This window comes from Mustela nigripes, chromosome 1 (assembly GCF_022355385.1).
Source record: "Mustela nigripes isolate SB6536 chromosome 1, MUSNIG.SB6536, whole genome shotgun sequence".
Lineage (NCBI taxonomy): Eukaryota > Metazoa > Chordata > Mammalia > Carnivora > Mustelidae > Mustela > Mustela nigripes.
The window spans coordinates 21,499,044-21,524,714 of NC_081557.1; the positions used below are offsets into that span (position 1 = coordinate 21,499,044).

General features: G+C 44.1%; 1 protein-coding gene across 1 annotated transcript in view; it reads left to right on the plus strand.

Moving 5' to 3' along the window:
* Window positions 1-4,684: 4,684 nt before the first annotated feature.
* Window positions 4,685-25,671, plus strand: part of LOC132011359 (uncharacterized) — a 170,906-nt gene continuing 149,919 nt past the window's right edge. The window contains exon 1 of the mRNA XM_059389843.1: window positions 4,685-4,971. Coding sequence (XP_059245826.1) covers window positions 4,685-4,971 — 287 coding nt within the window. The remainder of the gene's footprint in view (window positions 4,972-25,671) is intronic.

The window sequence follows — 25,671 nt, forward strand, 5'->3', positions numbered from 1 at the left end:
GTTTCCAAACCACTCTGTCTCCTTAGTTTTCTGCTTTTTTTAGAGACAACTGCTTTTAAATCTTTTAGTTGTTTATTTTGGTACTTAACACATGTGTCTAAGCCACTTCTTGGTTTTTCTTTCATAAGTATTATCGACTAATTCCCAAGAATTTGGTTTTCGTGATCATTTGCCCACCCTGTTACACACCACTCATCTTCTCAAAGAAGTTCTATCATAACTGTGATTGGATCAGTGTTCCATGGTCAACATCTTGTGATGAGATACATGCAATTCACAGCTGAGCCACAGAGTATAAGAGTACCAAGATAATTTTTTAATTTCTATGCCAATTTGAGGTTTTCCCAGACATGACGATCATCCTGTTTGTTTGCTTAGGTTTTCATGTCCTTGTAATGTAGCCTCCAATTATCTCCCAGTTAGCTATATAAGTTCAGTAGACATTCTATTTTTCATTGATTCCTCTTTTTGGAGATGTCACTCCTAGAGCCTTCTGACCTGCTGCATTGTGGAATGTTGTTCTCTGTGTCTCCTGGACAGCTGCTATCCTTGGATAGCATCTCCATCCTTATCCTGGGGATCCTTCTGGCCTGCTCTTGAGTTAGATTTCTTGCTTCCTGTATCCCAACTTTTCTCCTTCTTGTTCCACTCCCTCATTGGGGTGGTGTACCTTCTCCTCTAGTAGCTTTTTTTTTCCCTTTTGGTCAACATAATCTAAAATTTACCATTCTAACCATTTTTCAGTGTATAATTCAAAGGCATTAAGCATATTCACATTATCGTGCAACCATCACGACCATCCGTTTTCAAGACTTTTTCCATCTTCCCAAAGTGAAATTCTGTACCCATTAACCACTCCTTATTCTCACCTCTCTGCATACCTGTAACCAATGTTCTACGTTCTGTCTCTGTGCATTTGACTATTCTCGGTACCTCATAGAGTTGGAATTATATATTTGTCCTTAAGAAAGGGTATGTGAAAGGTAGATTTTTTTTAAAGAACATGCATGTCTAAAAATATCTTTATTTCTCACTTACTGATAATTTGGCTGGATATATAATTTTGTGTTGATGTACTTTTCATGTCTAATTTCAAAAGCACTGTTTCAGTATGATATATCAATGAGATCTCAGACTTTGGAGCCAGACAGCCTGGATTCAATCCTAGTGCTTACCATTTATTACCTAGGTCATTTGGGCAAGTTTGTAGTTTGTTCCTTTGTACCTCAGATTTCTCACCTGTAAAATGGAGATAAGAAAAGCACCTATTTCATAAGGTTGTGGTAAGGATGAATTGTAAAACACTCACTATAGTCCAATAGAGCTAAAGTTAAGTCTATAATATTAGCTACCATTGTCTTACAACTTCTAGTGCTGTTGTCAAGAAGTCTGAAGTTATTTTTGATTTTTGATCCTTTCTAGGTCACTCTTTTTTTTTTTTCTTTAGATGTGGTTCAAATCTATTTGTACTAATATTCTGAAATTTCGTAGTGATGTTGCTTTGTGTAGGTTTATTTTAAACCATTTTTTCTGAGCACTCAAGATGCCCTTACCATCAGAAAACTCATGGCCTTCAGTGGGGGGAATCCTACTGATTAAACAATTAATTATTTAATGATAGCCTCCCCTCTATTGTTTTCAATCTTGTCTCCCTGGAATACTATCGTTTAGTTGATCTGGTCTTTCCTTTAACAGACTGTTCTTGTTCCATAGACTTATATCTTCTTTTATCTCTCTGAGAATTGTAATTTTAAAAAATGGTTTTTCTTCTTCTTTTTTAAAAAATATTTTATTTATTTATCTGGCAGACAGAGATCACAAGTAGGCAGAGAGGCAGGCAGAGAGAGAGGAGGAAGCAGGCTCCCTGCAGAGCAGAGAGCCTGATGTGGGGCTCAATCCCAGGACTCTGGGATCATGACCTGAGCTAAAGGCAGAGACTTTAATCCACTGAGCCACTCAGGTGCCTTCTTTTTATAGTCTTCATTTCTATTTGCTCTTACCACTTCTTTGACATTAGCATTTTCCTTCTAACATCTGGTGATTCTTGATATCTGCCAAGTGGGCAGAGAAACTCTGATTAGAAGCTTCGTGTGTGTGGATGGGTTTGTCAACTGTGGGCTTCACCAGAGCGCAGTTTTATGGGATCTGATCAGGAACCCTTCATGACATAGAGAAGAAATCTTGCAATCCCTTCCCTGGAGGATGTATGTCAGGCTTCCAGCCTGCTGGGGGAGAGTGTTGGGGCAATATTTAAATTTTCATCGAGTCCTCTTGTTTTTGAAACATTCACCCTCTCCAAAGAATAAACCTTCAGGGTTTTGCTGCCGTGGGGGGCAGCAGATGACTTGGAGAGCTTATCTAATTGATTTTTCAGTAGATTTCAAACTAAAACTCTGTTTTCGGCTCTGTTTCTCAGGTCTGCAGTTCAAAATCGGGATTCTTTTCTGTGTTCACTATCACCCCCTTAGGAGTTTGCTTTTGTGGGTCTTATGTCAGTTACCACTAGATTTTTTTTTTTTTTAAACAAGAAGGGAGCGTTTGTTCATGTTCCCTTCTCACTTTACTCAACAAGATCTTTCCAAGTCAATAAATAATCTCTAAACTATGTTAATAGTCGTCTTGTATTCCTTCATATAGATGTGCCATAATTTATTTAACCAACTTTCTACTGCTAGACAAATTTGAGTTATTTCCAATTCTTGATACTGCAAGAAAGAAGGTGTTAAATACATATTTTTTAAAGATTTTATGTATTTATTTGACAGACAGAGATCACAAGAAGGCTGAGAGGCAGGCAGAGAGAGAGAGAGAGAGAGAAGAGGAGGAAGCAGGGCCCTTGCTGAGGGGAGAGCCCGATGTGGGGCTCAATCCCAGGACCCTGGGATCATGACCCAAGCCAAAGGCAGAGGCTTTAACCCACTAAGCCACTCAGGCGCCCCGGTGTTAAATATTTTTGTTGCAAAAATTGTTTACCCTCTTAATTATTTCCTCAACTTCAATGCACTGCTCTTTCTGACAGTCCACTTTTGATAACTCATTAATTCCATGAGATGCTTTGTAAAATAAATTTTCTGCAAACAAATATGTTTGGGATTACTGACATTCAGTGTGGGTCAGTAGTCTAAGAAGCTCCACAGATGACTTTATTGCACAGTGCAAATTGGAAGCTGCCATCATCACAGGCTCAGCTTCCATTTTATCAGGAAGGCTGTACTGATTGAGGCTTGAGTGAAACAGAAGAAAAACCAGCAGGTGTCTTAGCCCATTTGGGCTTGTTAGGATAGAATACCATAGACTCAGTAGCTTATAAACAACAGAAATTCCTCACAGTTCTGGAAGCTAGGATAACACTGGCAGATTTGGTGTCTGGTGGAAGCCCATACCCTGGTTCAGCCATTCATCCCCGAGCTGTGTCTTACATGGCAGAAGGGTGAAGCAGCTTTCCCAAGCCGCTTATAAAGTCCTGAATCCCAGTAGGGATCATCTGACTTGATCATCTTCCAAAGGCCCCACCTCCAAATACCATCACGCTGGGGATGAGGTCTCACCATGAATTTTAGGGGACGCAAGCATTCAGTCAATAGCAGCAGGACAGGAGTGGGTTGGGCTAAGATTGACAAATAGCCCAACATTAGTGGAAGGCACTCAGCATAATTCACTTACCTAGTGGTTTTTTTTTTTTTTTTTAATTATTAGGATGTGCTCAGAGCCCCAGACAGTGGGAAGTAATGCTTTGACATATTTCTTTCTTTCTTTCTTTTTTTTAAATTCATGAAATAAGGCACAGTTTGTTTGGAAGCCAAATTTTGTGGCCTAAGGAAGAAGAAGAAGGAGAAGGAGAAGAAGAATGTTTAACACTGTTGAGAGTCTGGAGGCAGTGCTCCAGATGGAAAAACAAGCACCATTTCAGCAGTATCACATAAAGGGCTAAGTCTAGTAATTCTCAAACCATACTGAGCAGAAACCTCGAAAGACAAGCTTCTAAAGATGCAGATTCCTGGGCCTCATCATTCTGAATCTAATTTATTTAGCTATAGTGTAGGCCCTAAATCCTGAATCTCTACCAAGGATCCCAGGATGTAGGTGGCCCCTGGACCACGATTTGAGAAACTGGCTTTAGATAATGTTTTACCAGAAATTACTAGGGTTGCTTCAGTCTGGAAACTTTTCTAGAATTCCCTTTGTTAGCTGTCACAGGATCTTGGGGTTCGGGCCGAGAATACTTTTTCCCATCAAACAGGGCACCACGCCCAGAAGACATGCTGGGGCGACCCGATTTGGAGTTTTCATGGGACCAAATGTACAGGCAAACATTTGGGATGGGAGGCCTTCTCACCGTCTTGTCTGGCTGGCGGTTTCCTGGGGTTACTGAAAATTCATGCAGGGCTGTCGGAACCGAGGCTATATAGAGCCTAGTTAAGCGCTCTTAAAAGCAGCAGAGAAAAAGAAAGAAAGAAAGAAAAAAAGTCGTTTTGTCGTTTGGTCTAAGGAATAGTAAGTGGCCGCTCAAAAATTGCAACTGTATTTTTGGGGTTCCCTGTTCTCTGCTCCTTAACCGTTTGTAACCTAATAATGCTCCTTTTTTCTCGTCCCGTGGTCTCCACTTTGAATAGCTCTAGGGTCTGATGAAAGCGCCCACACTCAAATCTCTGACCCCCACAAGTAACCAACGCCGTCACCCCAGATGCTGGGCCCGAAGTGGGGGTCCCGGCCCAGCAGGACCAAGCTCTCCCAAGCTCTCTCAGGAGTTTCCCTGCGCGCTCGGGAGGGGGCGCGGTCTTCGTCCTCCCAGGCCCGACCGCCGGTCAAAGGTCGCGGGCAGAGAGGCCCGCAGGCACCCCGCGCCGCGCTGCCCCGAGTGCGGAGACCCCAGCTCCCAGCGCGCCAGCCGCCGCGTCCCGCGCCACTTCCCCCCCACCCCCGCGAGCCGGGCCGGGACCCTGGAGACGCGAGCGCCACCGGCCGCCGACGGTAAGCGCCGCGCGACCCGCGCGAGTTCCGGCAGCAGACGGCGGCGGAGCTCCGCAGATCGGGGGCTCGGCCGGCCCCCCGCGCGCCCGGCTCTCACGCTCGGATCTGCGATGGCCCCGCGGCCGCCGTCCCGCTCTTCTAGGCCCCCGCGGGCCGAGCTGTGGTTCTGGGGCTTCACCTGCGCGCCGATCACACTCCCGGAGGCGGGGGCGCAGTGTCCGTGTCCCCGGCTCACTTGGGGCCCCTGCACACTTGGCCCTGGCGCAGCCAGGCCGCGCGCGGGTCCGCCGTGACCACACGCCCCGTTTGCCCGCCCCGCAGGAGTTGCCAGCTTTCTCTTTGCTCAGCTCACGAATCCTTTCTAGAAAACACACCGGAAGGGGGAGCTTTGGGCCAAGCGAAGCCTTTTCTTTGCAAAACGCCCTCCTCCCGCGCACCTGGTTTTAATAAGAGCCTGGGGGGAAATACGGCCAGGATCCCGAAGGATCCCCAAGAAGTTCCGTCCACGGAGAGAAAGAAGGGTGCACAGGGATTGTGCGTGAGCCGAAGCACTCACTGTACGAGGGTTTGTAAAGACCTCTTTCTTGCACTTCTCAACTTTATTTGTAGCCGGGAGAGGTTGTCGGTGGCGGTGATGTTGGAAATGGGACATGAACAGCAGTTAAAAACATTTATTCACATTGAAGACAAGCAAATTGCACAGTTAAGCACAATGTATCTTTTATTCCCAGTTTTAATAGTAACAAAGGAATATTGAAAAACAACTGCCACCCCTTCCTAGTCTCCCATCGTCTTAATCCCTGTGCACACATTTTTTTTTTTTTTTTACATAGTTGCAATTAGGGGTAGGTGGTATTCTTATTTCAAAATCTGGAACAAGGGAGGTAAATTACATCCGGACAGAACGGATGTCTTCATTAGTTCTAGGAGAAAGATCTTTCAGTGCTTGAGCTGGAAGAGAAAGATTGTATCATGCTTTCAACCTATATTACAAAAGTTTAAAGGATAAAGGACATGAAAGGCTTTTTAAAAAGATCTTTGTGAGACATATAAATGTAAATATATATTCAAAGACATTCTTTTTGCATCTTCGTTTAAAGCCAAGGACAAATTTCTTTCCAACACAGCACTTTGATCTTTATGCTCTTAAGGAAGTAACTCTACCATGTACTAGAATTTTGAGAGCACTAGTTTTTCATCAAACATTTTTTTTAAACCCCTAATCAGCGTTTAATCAGAGACCTCAGGGTCTTGCACTTCTGTTCTCTCTGCCTGGAATGCTTTTCCCTTGCCTTTGCTTTGCTACCTCCTCCTTTAGATCTTAGTTCATATTCATTTCCCTGTCCACCCCCATGGGACAAAGATATTTTATTTTCTTCAAAGCACTAATCACGATCCAAAATTATTAGTTTGATTATTGCTGTCCCCCCCCCAATAATGTAGGGGACTTAGCCGTTATATCCTAGAACCGTACCTCCAATCCCAGTATCTGCCAGGGCTGGTATTGAGTAAGTAACTTTACTGAAAAACCAATCTTCGCGATATGATATAGCCTTGGGAGCACTCGCTGAATGTGACCCTGGAGGAAAGATCTTTCTTTAGTATCCTGTCCCCCACCCCTTGCTTCTTTCTCTTAGTGGCTCTGGTGCAGCTGCTTTCAGATCTGCTGGGCCTTCTTAGGGCCCCACCCACTGTGACCCAGGTCAGCCTCAGGAAGTAGGCCCTGGAGGCAGCTGGGGCCTCAGGCAGTTATTTTGGGGGCAGATTTTGGACTAGAAAGTGCCCGGGATTCTCCCCCAGAGGCCTGGGACTGTTGGCTGCACGAACCCCCGACCCTTTAGCACTTCTCAGTGCTCGGCTGCATGCACGAGGCTGCAAGGTTCATGGTGGGAGCTGTTTGTGAAAAACGCTCTGTTATTGTTGGACTCCAGGCACACAGAATAATTAGGGGAGTGACATGCGCTCAAGTGGAGGCCTTTCCTTGTGGGCTGGGCCACGAGGCCGTAACTGGCCTGCTTGCTGGCAGAGGCTGTGGATTCCTGCGCAATCCTACGTGGTTCCCATCTCAGAGGAAGCCTTGATGAGGAAGAGGCCGGGGGAGTGGGGGCAGACAGTTTGGAATTTCCCGTGATTCCTTGGGGATTGATTGTTGTCGAGACCCACCCTGGCCAACACCAAGGTGAAGTGGCTGGGCCTGCTTGCCTGTCCTCAAGGCCACACACAGCTCGCGGGCGCTTCTAGACTGCCTGGGCCTGTGAGAGAGCTGGAGTCCGCTCCTGTGGAAGGAACCAGTGTTCTGGGAACTGTCAGGTGCTGGAGAGGAAGATGCTTTTCCTTAAACTCTGCAGTCCCCAGTCCCGTGCCTGGCACATGGTGGGTGTTAAGTCAGTGTCTGGTCATGGAGGGCGTGAGAGGGCCCTTAACACCCTGTGTCAAGCCTGGGTGTGTGGGAGAACAGGGACTCCGGAGGCCCACTGCGTGGATTCAAATGCTGGCAGCAACGTGTACAAACTGCCTGGGAGCATGCTGTCATAGTTCCTTGTGCCCTACGCTCTGCATCTGTAGATTGCCAGCGAGAATCTTGTCCACTTCGTGGGGCTGTGGGGAGGGTGAGAGGTGGACATTTTGGAAGGCACTTTGGACAGAGCCTGGCACATAGTAATAGGGTAAGTGCTAAACAAAAATTAAAAATAAAATATGGCAAAGGTCTGTTCCCTCATGAGGGAGGACAGGGAACGGGATCACGGAGGGGTACACTGGGCATTTCAACAGTAATTGCCAGTTGGGAACATGAGTTCCATTATACTGCTATTCTTTATGCGTTACACGTATAAATGTTTTAATAATGATTGAGTATATAATAAAACATTAAAACTGCGCACCTCAGTGTATCCTATACCACATTTTAACACACTGAAGACAATTGGGGCATACATTTGTCCAACACCATCTTGCTCTTGTACAACCTATGAGGGAAGAACCATTATTATTTCCAGTTTTCAGATGCAGAAACTGAGGCCCAATAACTTGCTTAAGGTCTGCATTGTTAAACAGAGGGGAACCAGGGTTGGGAGCAGACTCTAGGTTCTTAATTGCTGTGTATGGCTTTCTTAATGTGTCACAGATCTAGCAGATTGAATCTGAGCTTTAAAAAAATAGAATGTGTTACCCTGTTGATGTCTGCTCACATGAAGGTGCACGCTGTGACTTAGTGATGTGAGTCAGGGTTTTCTGAATCATGTGAAAAACCCAGAAATAGCTGAGGAAATGGCTGAGTGCAAATCACTACTCGTAACCCTCTACTTCACATTTTATATTCATCGAAACAGCCTGCTATTCTCATAGTTCACTTAATAATAGGAAATGCTATAAATTTTAACTTAAAATAAATGTACATAAAGTGAGATGCCACTTATAAGTGCTTTATTCTGTATATAGAACACATACAAAATCTTCCCGTAAGACATATATTGGGATTCCATCTAAGATTTCATTAGGAAAAATATCTGTGATGTAAGAAAGAAAAAGGAATATGATCACTGGCTTAAGGATATAATTGAGGTTTAGGAATTTTATGGTGTGTGTTAAATATTATTCAACAGACATTAAATGTTTTTGATGTATAAAGCATTACGTTAAGCATTTGGGGAAAGTAAGAGATGATAGCACAGTTTTTTTGTTTTTGTATTTTTAAAATTCATCTCCTTTTCTTATACCATCTCTCTCTCTTTTTTTTTTTTTAAGATTTTTATTTATTTATTTGACAGACAGAGATCACAAGCATTGTTAAACAGAGGGGAGCCAGGAGGAAGGCAGAGAGAGAGATTGGAGGAAGCAGGCTCCCCACTGAACAGAGAGCCCGATGTGGGGCTCGATCCCAGAATCCTGGGATTATGACCTGAGTTGAAGGCAGAGGCCCCAACCCACTGAGCCACCCAGGTGCCCTGATAGCACAGTTTTATATTCAAATTTGTTTGTGGTCCTCCAATATGGAATACTTTAATATGTAGCTGACTTTTGAACTATACAGGTTTGAACTGTGTGGGTTCTGAGTATGTGTGTGGGTTAACTTAAATATGGATTTTTAAAATAAATATGGTACAGTACTGTAAATGTATTTTCTCTTCCTTAAGATTTCTTTTAAAGATTTGGTTTTTTTTGAGTGAGCGAGAGAGAGGTAGAAAGCATGCATGCTCGCAAGTGCATGGTGGGGAGGGGCAGAGGGAGCGAGAACCCCCAAGCAGACTCTGTGCTGAGTGTGGAGCCTGGCCCGGGGTTTGCTCCCACAACCCCGAGATCACTACCTGAGCTGAAACCAAGAGGTGGAGGCTCAACCAACTGAGCCACCCCACTGCCCCCGCTGATGATTTTCTTAATAATGTTTTCTCTAGCTTGTTTTAATGTAAGAACACAGTATATAATACATGTACCATACAAAATATGTGTTTATAGACTAGTAAAACTTATGTGGATTTTCGACTGTGCAGTGGGTCAGTACCCCTAACCCCTGTGTTGTTCAAGGGTCAACTGTACGGTTGACTATTTTGAAACTTACGACACTAAGCCAAGCTGAGTATATTATGAACTATGAGATTCCTACTGTTGAAGTGTCTGGGAGAATTCAAAGAAAAGATCAATGATTTCACAAAGTCCCCGCATTTAAGCCAGACTTCAAAGACAGAGAAAAACAAGGAGAGGCATGCATGGGTGGCTCTGTTGGTTGAGCGTAGGACTCTTGGTTTTGGTTCAGATCATGATCTCAGGGTTGTGAGGTCAAGCCCTGAGTCAGGCTCTGTACTCAGCAGGGAGTTTCTTGAGATTCTCTCTCTCCTTGTCCCCTCTGCTCCTCCCCTTACTCTCGAGTGCTCCCCACTCCCAGGTTAAATAAATAAATCATTAAAAAAAAATACAAGGAGAAAAGGAGGGGGTTCAGAACTGATTGAGGATGAGCAAGTGGCTGGTGGCGAGGGAGGGCGAGGTGTGATGGGAAACCTTGAGGTCCATTCAGGGAATGGAGAATTTTTGACTTGACAGTAGGGTTAGTTTCCCTGTGGTGGCAAAGGTAGGAGGGCAGTTTGGAGTGAGAACCACAAAGAATATCACATGCCAGACTAAGGGGTCTGGTCTTTTTTATCCAGTGGGTAATGGGGAGCCACCGAAGTTTTTTAGGCATAGTTGTGACATACTCAGCACAGTGATCTAGAACATTCTTCCGATGCAGGCTGTAAAGAGGGAAGAAAACAGATGTGAAGACCAGGGAGGAAGCTACTGAGGTAGTTATAAGGACATAAACTAGTATGATGGCTGGGGACAAGGGGAAAAAAAGGAGATATTGTTAGAGCTGAATTTAGAGTTTGATGACTAATGGAATGTGTTGATGAAAGGAGGAATAAAAAAGACTCTAAAGATTTGAGATTGGATGCCACTTACAAAATAGAGAAATCAAGATGGGGAGGAGCTAGGCATATTTTAAAAATGCTCAGTGGGTGAGGATTTGCACAATTCAAATTTCTGTCTTACAGGACTCCTCTGAGCCTTTAGAGAGAAGGTATCCTCCAGAATTTCCCAGGTTATCCCCAGAGACCCCTTCTCCTGCACCCCAAACTTCAAGCCTTAGACCTTTAGCAACATCAGCCCGACGCTGATAACAAGGAAACGTCTGGCAGGAAGCCTTACTCCCAGGACACTGTGTTCTAGTACCCGGGTGGGTTTGCATTTGCCTGTCTCTTCAAGCAGTCCTTCTAGGGCCTATTTTGTCACGCCTCGGATTTGCAGCATCGGGGAAGTGCATTATCGATTTTGAGAGGGAGAGGAGTGGGGATTTCACACTTGTGCCTGAAGGGTTGGAAGCTGTGGAGGAAATTGGAATTTTCTTAGGAAAAAGGCCGGGAAGAGGTGGAAGCTCTTTTCTCTTCTCCAAGCTGCTACAGTTCTCCTTTAGACATTGTTTCCTTTGGAACAGGCCTTTGGCTTTTGAAACATCCTGTGTGGATTTAACACCAGGTCCTCCAAATGGACTTCTCTCTAGATCTGCTACAAGCTCTTCAACTGACCTTGAAGGACGCGATTCCAGTTAAATCCAAGTCTTCCCTTAGCAGAAAGCCATCAGTGTGATTTTTTAAAAAATCAAATTATATACCTAACCTAAAATTTATCATTTTAACTTTTAAGTGTACAATTCTGTGGCCTTAAATACATTGACTGTTGTATAACCATTCTCCGGAACTGTTTCATCTTCCCAAACCGAAACCCCATATCCACAAAACAATAAGTCTGCACTCCTCACTCCCCCGGCTCCTGGGGACCTCTCTTCTCTTTTCTCTCTGTGAATTTGACCACTCTAGGGACCTCATTTAAGTAGAATCACACAGTATTAGTCCTTTTGTGACTAGCTTTCTTCACTTAGCATAATGTCTTCCAGGTTCATCCATGTTGTAGTGTGGGTCAGAATTTCCTTTCTTTTTAAGGCTGGTTAAGACACCATTGTATGGCTCGATAGACCACACTTGTCTGTTCATTTGGACATTTGTGTTGTTTCCATTTCTCTGTGATCGCCAGGGACTTGTGTAAGCAGTCTCTGCATGGAACTTCCCTCCCCACAAATTGGAGATGCCTTTTGAGTTTGTTTTAGTCTTCTATTAGAATAGTGTTCTAACGTGTTCTATCAATTAGATAATTGATAATAGAAAATCACAAGCCATCACATTAAATCAAGATGTGAGACTGAGCTCATTAAACTTTAGGGAAAAATACTTCTTAATCCAGACTTCAAGTGGTTTTAGATAGTAATTATTCTGTACTTGTTGCGGGGAGCAGGGGGGCTTGGTCCCAGGAGCTCTGCAGGGAAAGATGAGGGCCAACTCAGTTAGCAGTTGAGTCTCTCTGTGTTCTCCTACATCTTTGTGCTGTGGGACCTGCTCTGCTCTCCTACATCTTTGTAGGAGACCCTCAGACTTTGGGGTGGAGGGCGGTGGAAAAGTGAGTAGGTTCGTTGGAGATCCTAGACACCACAGAAAAGAATTTGGGTGTTTCCCAGGAACATGCTGCTTCAGAGATTGCTGTTGTTCTTAGTTTTGAGTAGGAGAATCATTGGCAGAGGAATTTGGTGAATAGGGATATAGAGAAACCACCAGAATCCAGCGCTCAGCCCGGCTTCCCACACCATCCTTTTCTCCTTCCCCGAAGACTTCGGTTTAGAGAAAAAAAAAAAAAATAGTGTCGACTGAGTTATTAGGTTGGAATAACTTCAAGTCTAGTTTAATGAGTTTCTCCTCCTTTGCCAGCCTTACAGGGAATCAGTTTTATCATTTGAATTTACTGGTTCCCAAAATGTGTGCCCTGGTGCCCATGGGTGCTGGAGTAAACATGCAGGGATACTATGAGATAAATTAAATTTTTAGGGGAAACACAACTATACTGGACGGTTGTGGGATACCCAAGAACTATGAGTTCAAGGTGCTCATAGTTTCAACATTAGGTCGCACTGCATTCCTTCCAATGGTGCCCTATCTTTGTGAAGCTGGGTGTTAGGTGGTTGTAAGTTGTGCTAAAAACTGAGTACCTAATGAAAATCAGTGTGGAGTAGGAGATGAGATCTGGTTCCAAAGTTTAAGAAGTTGTATGATGCCCAAGAGGGGTACACTATCCATTAATAAGTAATTGTGGCCATTTAAGAATGAAATAAAAATACATTTTTTCAATTTATGTGTATTATTCTTTCAAATGGCCACGAAATTATTAGGACATAAATACTTGGTAAGTTGTTTGGATTTTGACACTTAAGAAATGGAACTGTTAAGTATTTCTTTCATTCAAGGGGTGCTGCAAAAAAATTACTGAGACACTAAGGGCCCCATGTACCAAGAGAATTTGGGATTCTTTGCTTTAATTTATCAGAAAATTCCCAAAATATTTACTTTTAAATATATCAAATATGGGGCTGGAGGTGAGGTAACAAGAGAAATAAAATAAACACTTTGCTTGGAGATTTCTTAAAGGATACGTCTTTATTTTAATGATTATAAAATTTAATATGTATTGTTTATTTTAAAAAACCCAAAAGGGTTCAGAATAGAAAATAAAATCTCCATACTCCCATTCTGTGTTCCTCCCCCACTTCCCAGAGATGACCGCCGTTAACATTTTGGTGGATATTCTTCCAGACTTTTATTTCTCTCACGTGTATTTAAGATTAGATGTTATACAAAAATCAGATCATAGACCTTCTATTTTGCTTATTCCTTTTAAAAATTCACTATATCACAGCTATCTTTCCATGTCAACATGAATAGATTTGTAATCATACATAATGCATATATATTTAAACAGATTTACAAATAGACCTTCAAGGGGAAAAAAAACCTTTCAATTCTAAAACCTAATTTATGAATAACTCTAGGAGGATTCCACTGGTACAGTGGCTCAATCGTGCCCCCTTGTGGCTTGGCATGATATGTAACATTTTTCTTCAAAGATTTGCGTGTAGGGCCTTGTATTCTGACATGGAAGATATAAAAGTGAATGAAATTGGATCTGTTTTAGAAACTCACAGTCCATAAGAGGAGATGAATTGTATAGCTAAATAACTATAGGAGTCAAGAAGAAGTAATTAGGCACATCATAAGAGAGCTACAGTTAAATATCCCATAGGAGCAAGGGGTTAGTCCGTCTGTGAAGATTAAGGACTTCATGGCACACTCACAGGGACAGCGGTAACCACAACAATAACAGAAAATGTTTAATGAGCGCTTTTAAGCCAGGCACTGCTCTTTGCACTTTTTATAGCAAAGATGGAATTCCTCTCTTCTAAGCTTTACTCAAGGGAAGGATTTCGACTCAGTGGGGTGATGATGAGGAGATGGAATGAAGGAGGGGATAGTACCCTCGGTAAGGGAGCGGCAGGAGCACATGCAGTCTGCACAGAGAGGATTGGGCCTTGTAGACTGCCGGGAATGAAGTGGGAAAGGACATCAGAAAGAGGAGAGTGCCTCAAATCCTAGGCTAAGGAATGTGACCTTAATTCTGCGGACAGGCAATGGCAACAAATGATCCAAGTTTTGTGATCAGGGGAGCCATTTTATTGGAGCTGGACTTTTGGAAGATTAACTTTTCAGCACTGTAAAGATGAGAGGCTACTGCAAAAGTCCGGGCAAGATATGATGTTGCTCAGAAGAGGTGCAGCAGAAAATGGAACGGACACATGAATCTGAGCTTGGTTAAGATGGCGGCAATGACAGCATCTCTTTCTTGAATTTCAGTCTAATTACTGATGTAAAGCCACAGTAACATTTGGTGAACTTTGAATGGAGGTCTTCATACCCCATGGTTCATAGATTGATTTGCCAGGGCTCACATGCTGATTTCCTCCTTCTCCTCCAAACTAGTTATTTTAGGGACACAGCTAGAATGCATTATTCAGCCTCTCATTTGGTAATTTTGACAGAGCTCAGGTCCTCTGGTAGGGCGTACTATTCCTAGCCATTTAATATGGGATCGTGGCATGGTATGTGGAGAATGGTGTTATAATATGTTTCTCTTTTCCAGTGAATGTGACAGCAGAGGGAATTCGCTGAATCTGAGCAAACAGGATTAGGACTAGGTCTGAGGAGCTGATTCTAAGGATGGAAGATAACTGGAGAGAAGTGGAATTGCAACGGTCAGGTGCAATTTTGTGGCCCTTTAAAAAGATGAGATGGTCAAATGAGATGATGGGAGTTTAGTTTGCCTTCCAAAATAATCTATTAGATTTTTTTGCTTTATGAATGGTTATCTAAGAAATCCAAATCCTGCCTTTAATATTATAAGCACGCAGGGTGGTAATTCTCAAAGCAAGGTCACCAGTTCAGTGGTGAGCCTTCAGGATCTTCTCGACAGGCTTAAGCGTATCCCATAAATGGACAGGGTGTTATTTTATAATGAAAAGTAAGGCGCATCGGCTCACATTTATCTCTAATAAAGCTATAACAGATGATTCAGATCGCTTCCTCCCAGTTCTTGCTCCTCTCCGGCTTTCCCATGCTGATGTGGGAGCGTCCCTTACACAGCTCGGGGCTCACTCATGTGGAAAGAAGTGACCATATTGATTGCTCTTCCTGCATTTTCCCAGTAACTGGTGAACTTCTCTGCACTTCATGGGTCCTCTGGAATATTGTTCCTTGAGAAAATGTCTTGAGTTGGATCACATTTGAAAGATAAGTTAAATTGAATGAGGGAAAGTTATGTCAGGTGTTCCTAGAGTATCCAGCGCCTAGAATTCAAAAAGCTTCATCTGGCTTTCCTCTCTGACTATTAGAGGATATGCTTTTGCCGGTGGGTAAAGAGGTGTGACCGAATAGAAATATATAACATAACATAATGCAGTTCTTGAATTTGTGGGTCACTAATTAACATGCTTGAGCTGTTTCAGACTTCACTGGAGTCATAATTCAAAACTGGTTTGTCATCGGTGTCCAGCAGTATCATATTTCAAACCCTATCAGATTATACTTGTGTACTTTATCACTTTTTAACCATTTAAATTACATTCCTGTTAATGGGATCTATGTTTTAACATCAACAGGCGGACTGGCGGTTTGCATGGTTCATGTCTAGTTGAGTTTTTATGGCTAATTGGGCACATATGTACTAAACTAACCCCTCTCTTCAGAAGTGAAGGATTTTACTAAAAATGAGCACATTTTTATTACAGGCAGTTTAGTTTCATCTGCTTAAGTAGTTTTTTAAACATGAACCATTTTTCAGTACAAGTGTGACTTAATGTGTTAACTGTATTTTTTAAATGCAGATTTCTTTCACTAACTTAATGGGAATTCACAGAAATCATAGCCTTTTAATTAAAGCCAATCTGTTTCAGTGCCAGACATTCTGAAAGATTCCAGTGAACCAAAAAAGAACACATTTCTGCACTGGAAGTGTGCATATGGGACCCTTCAGAAGCCTGACAGAAATGCCCGATGGAAGGATTTGAAACAGGAAAAAGATTAATAAAAAGAATGTCAGAGTAGTTTTCAGAATAGCTTAAATAATGTGTGTACTGAAATAATTTTCTACACCAAAGGATGACTTGATTGAAAAACTGTGACTCTTGCATAATCTTAATGCTATAAAGCCTAAATCTCACTTCAGAATGTTTATAGGAAAAAAAGAGAGCCCACGATGGCAATATTTTTCAAACCTAAAATTGATATAAGTGACTGTATTTTCAGAACTAATTCAAGCAGTCTGACAAGTCCAATTTGGAAGACAAAGGAACAGAATATTTAAAATTGAAAGGATCCTGGAAAATCTGGAATGTACAGTCATTGTAATGGCGGTTGTAAGGAAATCACAGGATACATCTGGGTACAGTTTGGTCAAAAAGAAAGAGCCAGGGACCAGAAGTCAGAGGCACTTAACTAGCTGTGAGAGTGGACAAGTCCCTTAACTTTGCTGTATTTCTATTTTCTCTGTTATAAACGGTGGTTATATCTACCTTAACCATTATTGTGAGGATCCTAGTGAACTACTGGGTGTAAAAGCTTCTGGAAAAGTAAAGCTGAAGTGTTATACAAGTGGAATTGTTTCTGAGGTTTTGAGTTACCATGGCCAGGCAGGGGACATGTTTTATTTGCCATGGCCTCCAGCAAGTGCCTGGTGTAAGGAAAGGCTCCCTAGACAGAGCTGAAGGATGGGCGGGAGGAGGGACGGAGAGACGGACGGATGGAGGGGGGGAGCGAGGGGAGAAGGAAGGAAGGAAGGAAGGAAAAAAAGAAGGAAGGGTTCTCGTTGTTCTTGTTTTATTCTCTCCCTCAGAGACTTGGGCCAAAAAAAATAAAACTAAATGTGTGGTTTGGGATTCTTCGGAGTTTTCCGCAGGTGCGCTGTGCTGGTACCCATCCAAGTCTGAACCACATGTATAAATACAGATAGAGTCTGGTAGATATCCTAGTCGTACATGTGTACAGGCTATTTGGTGGGATTCCTGTCTGTGGTACTAGAAGCGTGGTCGCAGATGCAACATTTTAAGGAAAGCCAATGATAACGTGCCCCCTGCTCCTTCCCTTCTGCATCCCTTACCTTCCCCCTACTGTGGGGGCAGCCTACTACATCCTCCTACCTCTCGTCATTGACTCAAGCCTTCTCTCATCCCGAAGGCCTTTCATGGAGGTTCTGGGGGCAGGAAGAGAGGGGAGAGGCTTGTTGGCTGTAGCCTTTTGGAGCAAGAGTGATTCATCATCCTTTCCCTCCTTTCTATGAGGGAGCAGCAGAGGCTGGGGGTAATTCCTTCAACAAATTGAGGGGAGAAATTCCCTTTTGCTTGCAAGGAGGGAAAATTGGCTTTAGATGACCCATTGGACACCCGCTTGGGTAGCAGCAGCCTTGAGGACTTGTCCCCTGGCCTGCTCAGCAGAGGAGATGACCAGAGACGGATGGCATGAGGCTTCAGGGCTGGCCGCCGGGCAGCCTGGTCATGTGCTGGGTGATGTGGCAAGGATGCCTGAGTTGATTGTGGTCAGGTGCGTGCTATGGGGCAGGGCTGTTGGGTTTGACTCTTTTGCTGGTTTTCTGGCCCCGAAGAGAAGCCTGCTGGGTGAGGAAGGACTCTGAAGACCGCCCTGCAGGAGAGGGAGGTGATGAGATTTAAATTGAGTCACACTGACATTTGAGACTGAACTAGCACGAAGTGACAGTGACCCAGGAGGTGACAGAGCTTGCTTGAGACCCACTACTCCAATGGTGAAGGGCAATTTGACAGGACACAATAGAAAGCAGAGATTAGAAGATAAACAGAAAACAACGTCAAACCCAAACGTTCAATGTTGTGCAGCACTGAGCAGAGATGTTCATGGAGTTATTACATTAATTAGAAATGGTCCTCATGGGGTTTGACTCCAGTTCCTTAATCACAGAACCAGACTCCAAGCAGATAAGACCTTAAAGATGATTCCTTCTAGGCTAGTAGATTTCAGATGCTGTTCCAGGAAGTCCAGGGTGGGGGTGGCGGCCAACAGAGGTTGCCCAGGACCCCTGGGGAAGGGATGAGGTGGGTGTAGACAGAGGCAGTAAGGAAGGGAGGGAGATACGCTGAGAAGGTGGGACTTCTGGTCTCTCTCCTTCTAGCTAGAAAAAGTTTGCTTTTGTCTGCTTTATACTTCAGGTTTCGTTGCCAGATTACTTTTGTCCAGAGGGTTCCCCGATTTAAAGAAAAAGCTCCCTTATAATCGAACCCTCTTAATTCTGAGATTAGGAAATTGAAGTTCAGTCTGGGGAAGCGACAAGCCCCAGGCCATGGAGCCGTGAGCGGCAGAGTCAGGATCATAGGCCATTTGGTTCTGAGCCCTGTCCCGAACCAAAGAGTGACATTAGCCTCATGAATTCAAGGCACATTTATTAAGCAGCTACTAGACAGAGTCATACGGTAGGCTTTTTTTTTTTTTTTTTTTTTTTTTTTTAAATTTCTCTTTCCTAAAAGATTAATGCAGTTACTGCATCCATTTGGTGCCTTTACTGCCGGAAAAATAACAGCCAGCAGGGGCTTTCTTGGGTTACCTTGGTAAGAGATCTCTGCAAGTCAAACACTATTAACTTTAATGAAGCAGCTTTGATGGTGGGGAAGAGACAGCTGACACCACATTTCCCTAACAATAAACCACTCTGACAGATAAAAACAAACAGGCTCCAGATAACATATAGCATTTCGGAGAACAGGGCCAATAATGAATGTAGACGGATGTGGATGTGAGCCGGGCTTTCGTCTAACGCTGTGTCCCTCCATCTGTGGTGGAAACTTCTAAAAGGCCAGGCACGATGATCTAATCCGGCTTTTTACAGAAACCGCTGCCTGGGTTATTATAAGGATGGCCCGGGGGCGGGAGGGCGGGGGGAAGAAAACCTAGTAGTAAAAAGGTAGTAGTAGTAGTAGTAGAAAACCTAGTAGTGGAAAACCTTCGTAAAGAAACCTAGTAGTATGCTGGGCTGTTTCTGAAGACCCGTTCTGCTCTGTGTTTGGTATCACACCTGAGCACTGATCGTTGGCTTGGCCAGAGCTAGCTGCTGCGGTAATACGCTTCTCCACCTTCCTGGCCCTGGTGTGGCCTCACCCACTGATGTCCTCTCCATGGGGCGTGCTCTCAGCCTCCAGGAGTGAACCTGAGATTCGCAACCACCAACAGAGCGGGCTGCCGGGGCTTTCCTCCGTCTTGGCAAATCCCAGGAGAGAACTTGGCTTAAAACAGCAATAGCAACAGCCATGAAAACCAGTGAGCGGTGGACCAGGTTTGGTGTTAATGCCTGTTGGAGTCCACAAAGAGGGAAATGGTGTATGGTTTGGAGCTTGGTCATGATGTGGTCGTTAGTCATTAAACCCAGATTTCAGTTAGACTAGGATGAATAACACATATTACTTTACAAAAGGCTTATTTCAGTTCCCTCACTGGGATGTGCCTTAACAAAATACCCTAAGGCATGGCTTGTCACTGGGGGTGGCTTGTATGTGTGCAGTGGGGGAGGAATCGTTATGATTGTACTTGTGAATTTTTAAGTCGTCTTCTCCATGTATTTTGTCATTTGGTGTTTACAACCTTCCTAGGAAGGTAGATTTTTGATAGTCCCTCTGATTTGTCCAGGGACATACAGGGAGTACACAGATGAGTCAGCTCTGGATAAATTTCAAGACTTGTTCATCTCAGATGGAAAGCTCGGAGAGTTCTCTCTCTCTCTTTCTGTCTATTGGAGGTGGGGTGAGGGGTACTGGCTAGCAAGCAAAAGAGCCCACCCTGAATTACTACTGGAATTCACTGATCATTCCAGAGCCCTGGTGTACTCTTAAAAGCCATGCTCTTTCCTTGGGAGTATCTTTATTAACACAGCAAGTTGCCCAGGTACCTGCTTTCATAATGGCAATAATTATTAATGGGTCTCTATCTCAAAGTTTGAAAATAAGAGAAAATTCCCACTGCCTCTTCCCACATCCTTGGCCGAGATCAGATTTCTGTCTGTTAGCCACACCAGACATGGGTTAGTGAGACCCTTCCTGCAGAAGTGGGTGATGGGATGTAATTCGCTTGAGCCCTTATGTTCGGGTCCTCCCACCCGTGACAGGGGCTGCAAAGGGATTTAGGGCCCTGCAAAGACATTCTCTTGTCTTCCAGCTTGAGAAAGCCTCTCAGAGGCCAAAGTGACTGGGTTTTGTGGGAGCCCTCAGTGGGCTCCAGTCAGCCAACGACTGATTCAGGATTGCTCCAAGAATTTCTCCTGGCCCCTTTTCTCTGCATCACAGCAGCTCTAAGGGTGCTCCCTTCATCTTTGACTCTGGTTGCTGCAGGCCAACAGCCCAACAGAAGACGGAGAGTTTTCAGAGGGGGCTGAAAATAAGGGATGCTTTGGGCGCAGAGTTGATTTGCCACCTCTTCTCACCCAATTTTTTTTTTTTCCTTAAGTAGGCTTGCTGCCGGCTGTGGGTCTTGAACTCACTACCGTGAGACCAAGTGTCTCATGCTCCACCGACGGAGCCAGCCAGGCCCCCTCACCCAGTTATTTCATATGCCGGTGAAATCATAATAAGATGAACATCAGGGGCTTGGTCAAGGGAAGGACTACAGTGAAAGTAGCCTCAGGTGCGGCAGTGGAGCGTGTGGTTTAAGAGACCAGGAGGATGCGCGGGACGCTGGCTGGCTGAGCCTGTGCTCCCTCTTGGTCCCGTTCACTTGGAGCGCCCCCTTCTGGGCGACTCGGTATCAGGCGGTCTTGAGCTCCGCCCTGCCACCGCGCGGTTTCCTTCTCCCAGGGGAATAAGGGCCCTTCCGAGGTCTTAGCGGGCTCTGCGGTTAGTAATTCCGGAACATCACAAAGCTCTGCCCTCTAGTGGTTCTTTGGGAAACATTCACAATCTCTTAAAAAAATCAATAAAATAAAATAAAAGAAGAAACAAAACAAGACGGTGTTTAGTGCTCGCTGTATTTGAAACAGAATGGCCAGAGAGCAAGAAGACTGGAGAGAGCAGAGTCAGCTCCCCAGCTGAAACCGCTTTCTGCTTCTGTTGTCACTCCTTGGCCATTGGTAAGTTTAGGAGCCATCCAGATCCACTTAGGCTGTTTTAGTGAAAAAATGAAGCAACACGTCCCTGAAAACAAGGCTCGGTTTGGATTCCTCTGTCTCGCTCAGGACAGTGCCTCGTGAGCCCTTTTGCCTATGATGCCCTTTGTTTACATTACTGACCACAAGAGAGTCGGTTCTGGGATTGCATTAACCTCCCCTCTGTTTCTTTATGAAATCTCCCTTTGGCATTTCTCACCCTCTAACAAGTATTCCTGCTTTCTTGCATGTGGGGAAGAAAACGCCTTTAGTAACGCAGCCTTTCTCATATTCAGTTTTCTCCGTTTCTTTAAAGTGAGGACAGATCTTAATTTATATGGCAAGCTGAACTGTGTGCTTTCTTCCGAAAGTTTTTAACTTTACCCTTAAGTTGACTCTTGCCTACTCGGTGACCTTGTACCCTAATTTTTCCGTTTACTTCCTGTACTGCATTTGAAGTGCCTATAAATCACGTCTTGGGTCAGCCCTTTCCTTAACATGAATAATATTTGTATTCTCGCTGTGCAACACAATTTTACAACAATGCCAATTTATTTTTTTGGCAGTCTAGACTTTCTTTTTTCTTTCCTTTTTCAAAGCCCTATTGAATTTCAAGCCTCTCTCTTAGTTCTTGTGGTGATTACTGCTTTAAGGCACTAACTTTTCACCTCTCAAGGCAGATCTGGAAAATGTCACGTGTGAGGTTCTAGGTGGGCTGACCCAGTTTGACGTGGGTGTAAAAGCAGAACTGGGCCCAGTCAGGCTGTGACGTGGACGTAGACGGGGAAGGCGGGGTGGTGAGAAAGGCCCAGGTGAGTCTCACCCAGTGCTTGGGTTGACCACTAGCAGGCTTACTGCCCCTCTCCTCTCCCTCTCTACGTACGACCCTCCTTTAATTAAAATAACATACTTTAATGATCTCGTAATCATTGGTTTGTTTCCAGAAGCTATCAGGTTGTGTGTGGAAAAGTCAGTGGAGCAGAAACAAGATCCACTGACCTCATCTCCCAGGCTACAGAGGAGGGAATTTCAGCATTTTGGCACAGGGAGGGTAGAACCAAATAGAATGTTTATCCCCATCATATCTTCCAAGAGCCTAGCTTTTTATTTTTTATTTATTTATTTTTTTAATATTTTATTTATTTATTTGACAGAGAGAGATCACAAGCAGGCAGAGAGGCAGGCAGAGAGAGAGAGGAGGAAGCAGGCTCCCTGCTGAGCAGAGAGCCCGACGCGGGACTCGATCCCTGGGCACTCAGAACTTCAGATTGTCTTCCCCTGGCATATAATTAGTATTGTGGCCCAGCTTTCTGGTACATGTAGCAAAATGTGAAGCAGTCAGGAGACTTCCTGACTGTGTGATGGTGGGTACCTCACATCTCCTTTCTAAGCCTCATGTTTTCACCTGTAAGATGGGAGTAAGAGGAACAGAGGTGAGGAATAAATGACAAGTTTTATATAAAGCACTTAGCAGCATGTGGAATTCAATAATATTAGTTATAACAATTACGAAGCTGGAAGATCTTTTTTTTTTTTTTAAGATTTTATTTATTTATTTGTCAGAGAGAGATCACAAGCAGGCAGAGAGGCAGGCAGAGAGAGGAAGGGAAGCAGGCTCCCCGCTGAGCAGAGAGCCTGATGCGGGTTGGATCCCAGGACTCTGGGATCATGACCTGAGCCAAAGGCAGAGGCTTTAACTCACTAAGCCACCCAGGCACCCTGGAAGATCTTTATGGGGGATCAGTTTGTATGGTATAGACCTGGACTTGTGAGGTCAGAAAGGCCCGAGTTTGGGTTCCTAACTCATCTGTTAGCGCAGTGACCCTGGACCCTTATCTGACCACATGAGCCTGTGTGTTCCCCTCCATGAGTTGATGACCGTATCTGTCCCCCGCAGGCCTATTGTAAGGCTTCTGTTAGATACAGGATGTACGTGCTTGGCCAATCTCCTGTTCTCCACATCTTCTGAGATGCTGTGTGTTGTCTCCAGTAGGCATTTCAACCCTCGTTCCACTTGATATGAGTCAGAGATTAAGAAAAAGGGATCTCTTAGAATGACACCACCCCCACCCCATATTAAAAACAACCATTTAATACTTTCTTTCCAATATCTTCAAAAACCCAGGATTCTTCGGCTCTGCAATTTAAAACACTAACTCAGCTGCAACAAATATTGCCATTCTGCTAAAATTAAATGAATGCAACTGTTGTAACAGAACAATGGGTTGAAAGTTCTCCTCGTCATTCTGTAGGAGAACACAACTCCCTGATGGGGAAGGGTACACAGTGCCACCGAAGGTCCTCGGGGCGCCGAGTGCTTTGGATGGATGTGAACAGTTTGGTTGGAAAGAGGTCACGGCACGTACCTTCTGAGTGCCTGAGTCTCCTGGCTTGTACCTACGGACGTAGCTCTGGGCAGAATGTTTGCTTGAGTGTCCCAAAGAATTTTTTTTCTTTTGTAAATAAAGTATTCCGTTTATAATCCATGCTTTCTGGGGTTGCAGAGGTGAGAGAGGAGGTCGTTCACGGACGTGGGAACTATACGTGAAAGCATTGTTCTGCTCTGCTCAGACGTGGGGCCTGTCGGCTGCACGGGCGAGTCCATGAAAAACAGCACCCACTTTGGTGTGAGCAGTCCGTTTTCTGCTTACGTATACAGACTTGATTTATAATCCCAGTCCGGACAGCATCTGAGTCTAATTACCTGGGTCTATGAAAGTTCGGGAGATCTCAGCTAAGTTTGCAATTCAGGGATGCGCTTTACCAGAAGCAGATGGAAAAAATAAAACACTTTAGTTTATGACTATTTTTCTATTTGGGGGAAGGAGAAAGAACAAAAAGGGTTGCCAAATTGATCCTTGTCAAGCACTAATTAAATATTATTCATGATTAATTCTGATGTTGATGTATTCAGTGTTTTAGCGGTGTCATAAATATCAGGAGGAATGAAATAACTCACTTTGTGTAGCTCTAACAAATCATGCATACCACAGTTCCCATGTGGCCTCGTGAGCCTGCCCCTTATTATTATTATTTTTAATGCATACACTTGTTAGTGACTTTTATGGAATATTATTAGAGATGTGAGGCAATCATTTCCTAATTATGCCTTGCAGTTGCCACGACATTCAGTTAGCAAATACTTTTAAAATTACGCTTAGAGATAGATACTGAAATATTTACAGATGAAATGTCTGGTGTCTGGTTAAAAAAAAAATACATGTTGTCTGAAAGGGGGGGGTGAGTGGGTGGGAATTTAGATGAAGCAAGAGTAGCCATGAATGGATAATTCTTGAAGCTTAGGGATGGTCCATGGGGGTTCATTATAATATTTTCTGTTTTTGGGTCTTGGAGGGATTTTCCATAATGAAGTATCTGAGTGATTTTTTCCTTGGGAAGGCACTCAAGTTTATTTCTCAAGGAAAATGAGACTCATCAGTTTTTGTTTAAGCGCATGTTCCTTAAATTACAAATCATGGATCAGAAATTGTTGTAAATTCAGTTTGGGGCTGATAGACTGATGATGATGGTGAGGAGGAGGAGGAGGAGGAGAAGGAAAATCCCAGTCGTGGCTTCTACTTCACTGAACATCCACTGGGTGCCGGTCACGGGGCTGTGTGCTTTACACGTTTCTTTCATCCTCGAGATAGCGATGCTTGAGATTGGGATTTTGTAAAGATCACATGCTCGAAGGACAGAAACGAGGTATCCAGGTTCCCACAGCCAATTCTTTCTTTCTCTTTTTAATTTATAAGGAGACTGTCCTTGGTGACACAGTTGGGCTGGAATGATGAATTCAAGTAATTTGAGCAGGAGGGGACCTTAGAGAGGCTTTCTTTGGAGATGGCCAACAGATGACATGCTGAATCCCCGCTCCTGGGCCCATGGTAGCGGACATGGCTAATGAATGGATTGTGGCTCAGAATCCCACTCAACTCAGTGTCCCAAACAGGTCAGAGGCTCAGAATTGGCAATTATTTTAGAAACCTATTCATCACCTCTCATTCATCTGACCACCTTACTGGATGAGAAAACTGAGGTGTGGGGAGAGGCAGGACTTGCTCAAAATTTCTTGGACTTCATTTCTCCTGGCATCGGTCCAAGGCTCTTCCCCCACAGTAGTCCTTCCAGGTCCAGCTGTCTGTGATTCTCCGTGTGTGCATACATGGAAACTGCTTAGAACAGTGCCTGGTACATGCTAAGGACTGGATCAATACTGGCTATTATTATTATTATTATTATCTTTATTTTTTATAAGGAGGCAAAATATAAAATACACCAGCTCTCAGGTGTAAGAATGGTGACTAAGGGGCACCTGGGTGGGTCAGTGTGTTTAGCCTCTGCCTTTGGCTCAGGTCATGATCTCAGGGTCCTGGGATCGAGTCCTGCATCGGGCTCTCTGCTCAGCGGGGGGCCTGCTTCCCTCCTCTCTCTTTCTCTCTTTGCCTGCCTCTCTGTCTACTTGTGATCTCTCGCCATAAAATAAATAAAATCTCAAAAAAAAAAAAAAAAACCAACAACCAAAACGGTGACTAAAACCAGGTCAGTTTGCAAAATCATCTGCTAGTTTCCTAAAACGGTAACAGAGCCCCAGGCGGAAGCCAGCCACAGAGCTGCAGCCCCAGACCCCAGGGCCCCCTGGCAACACAG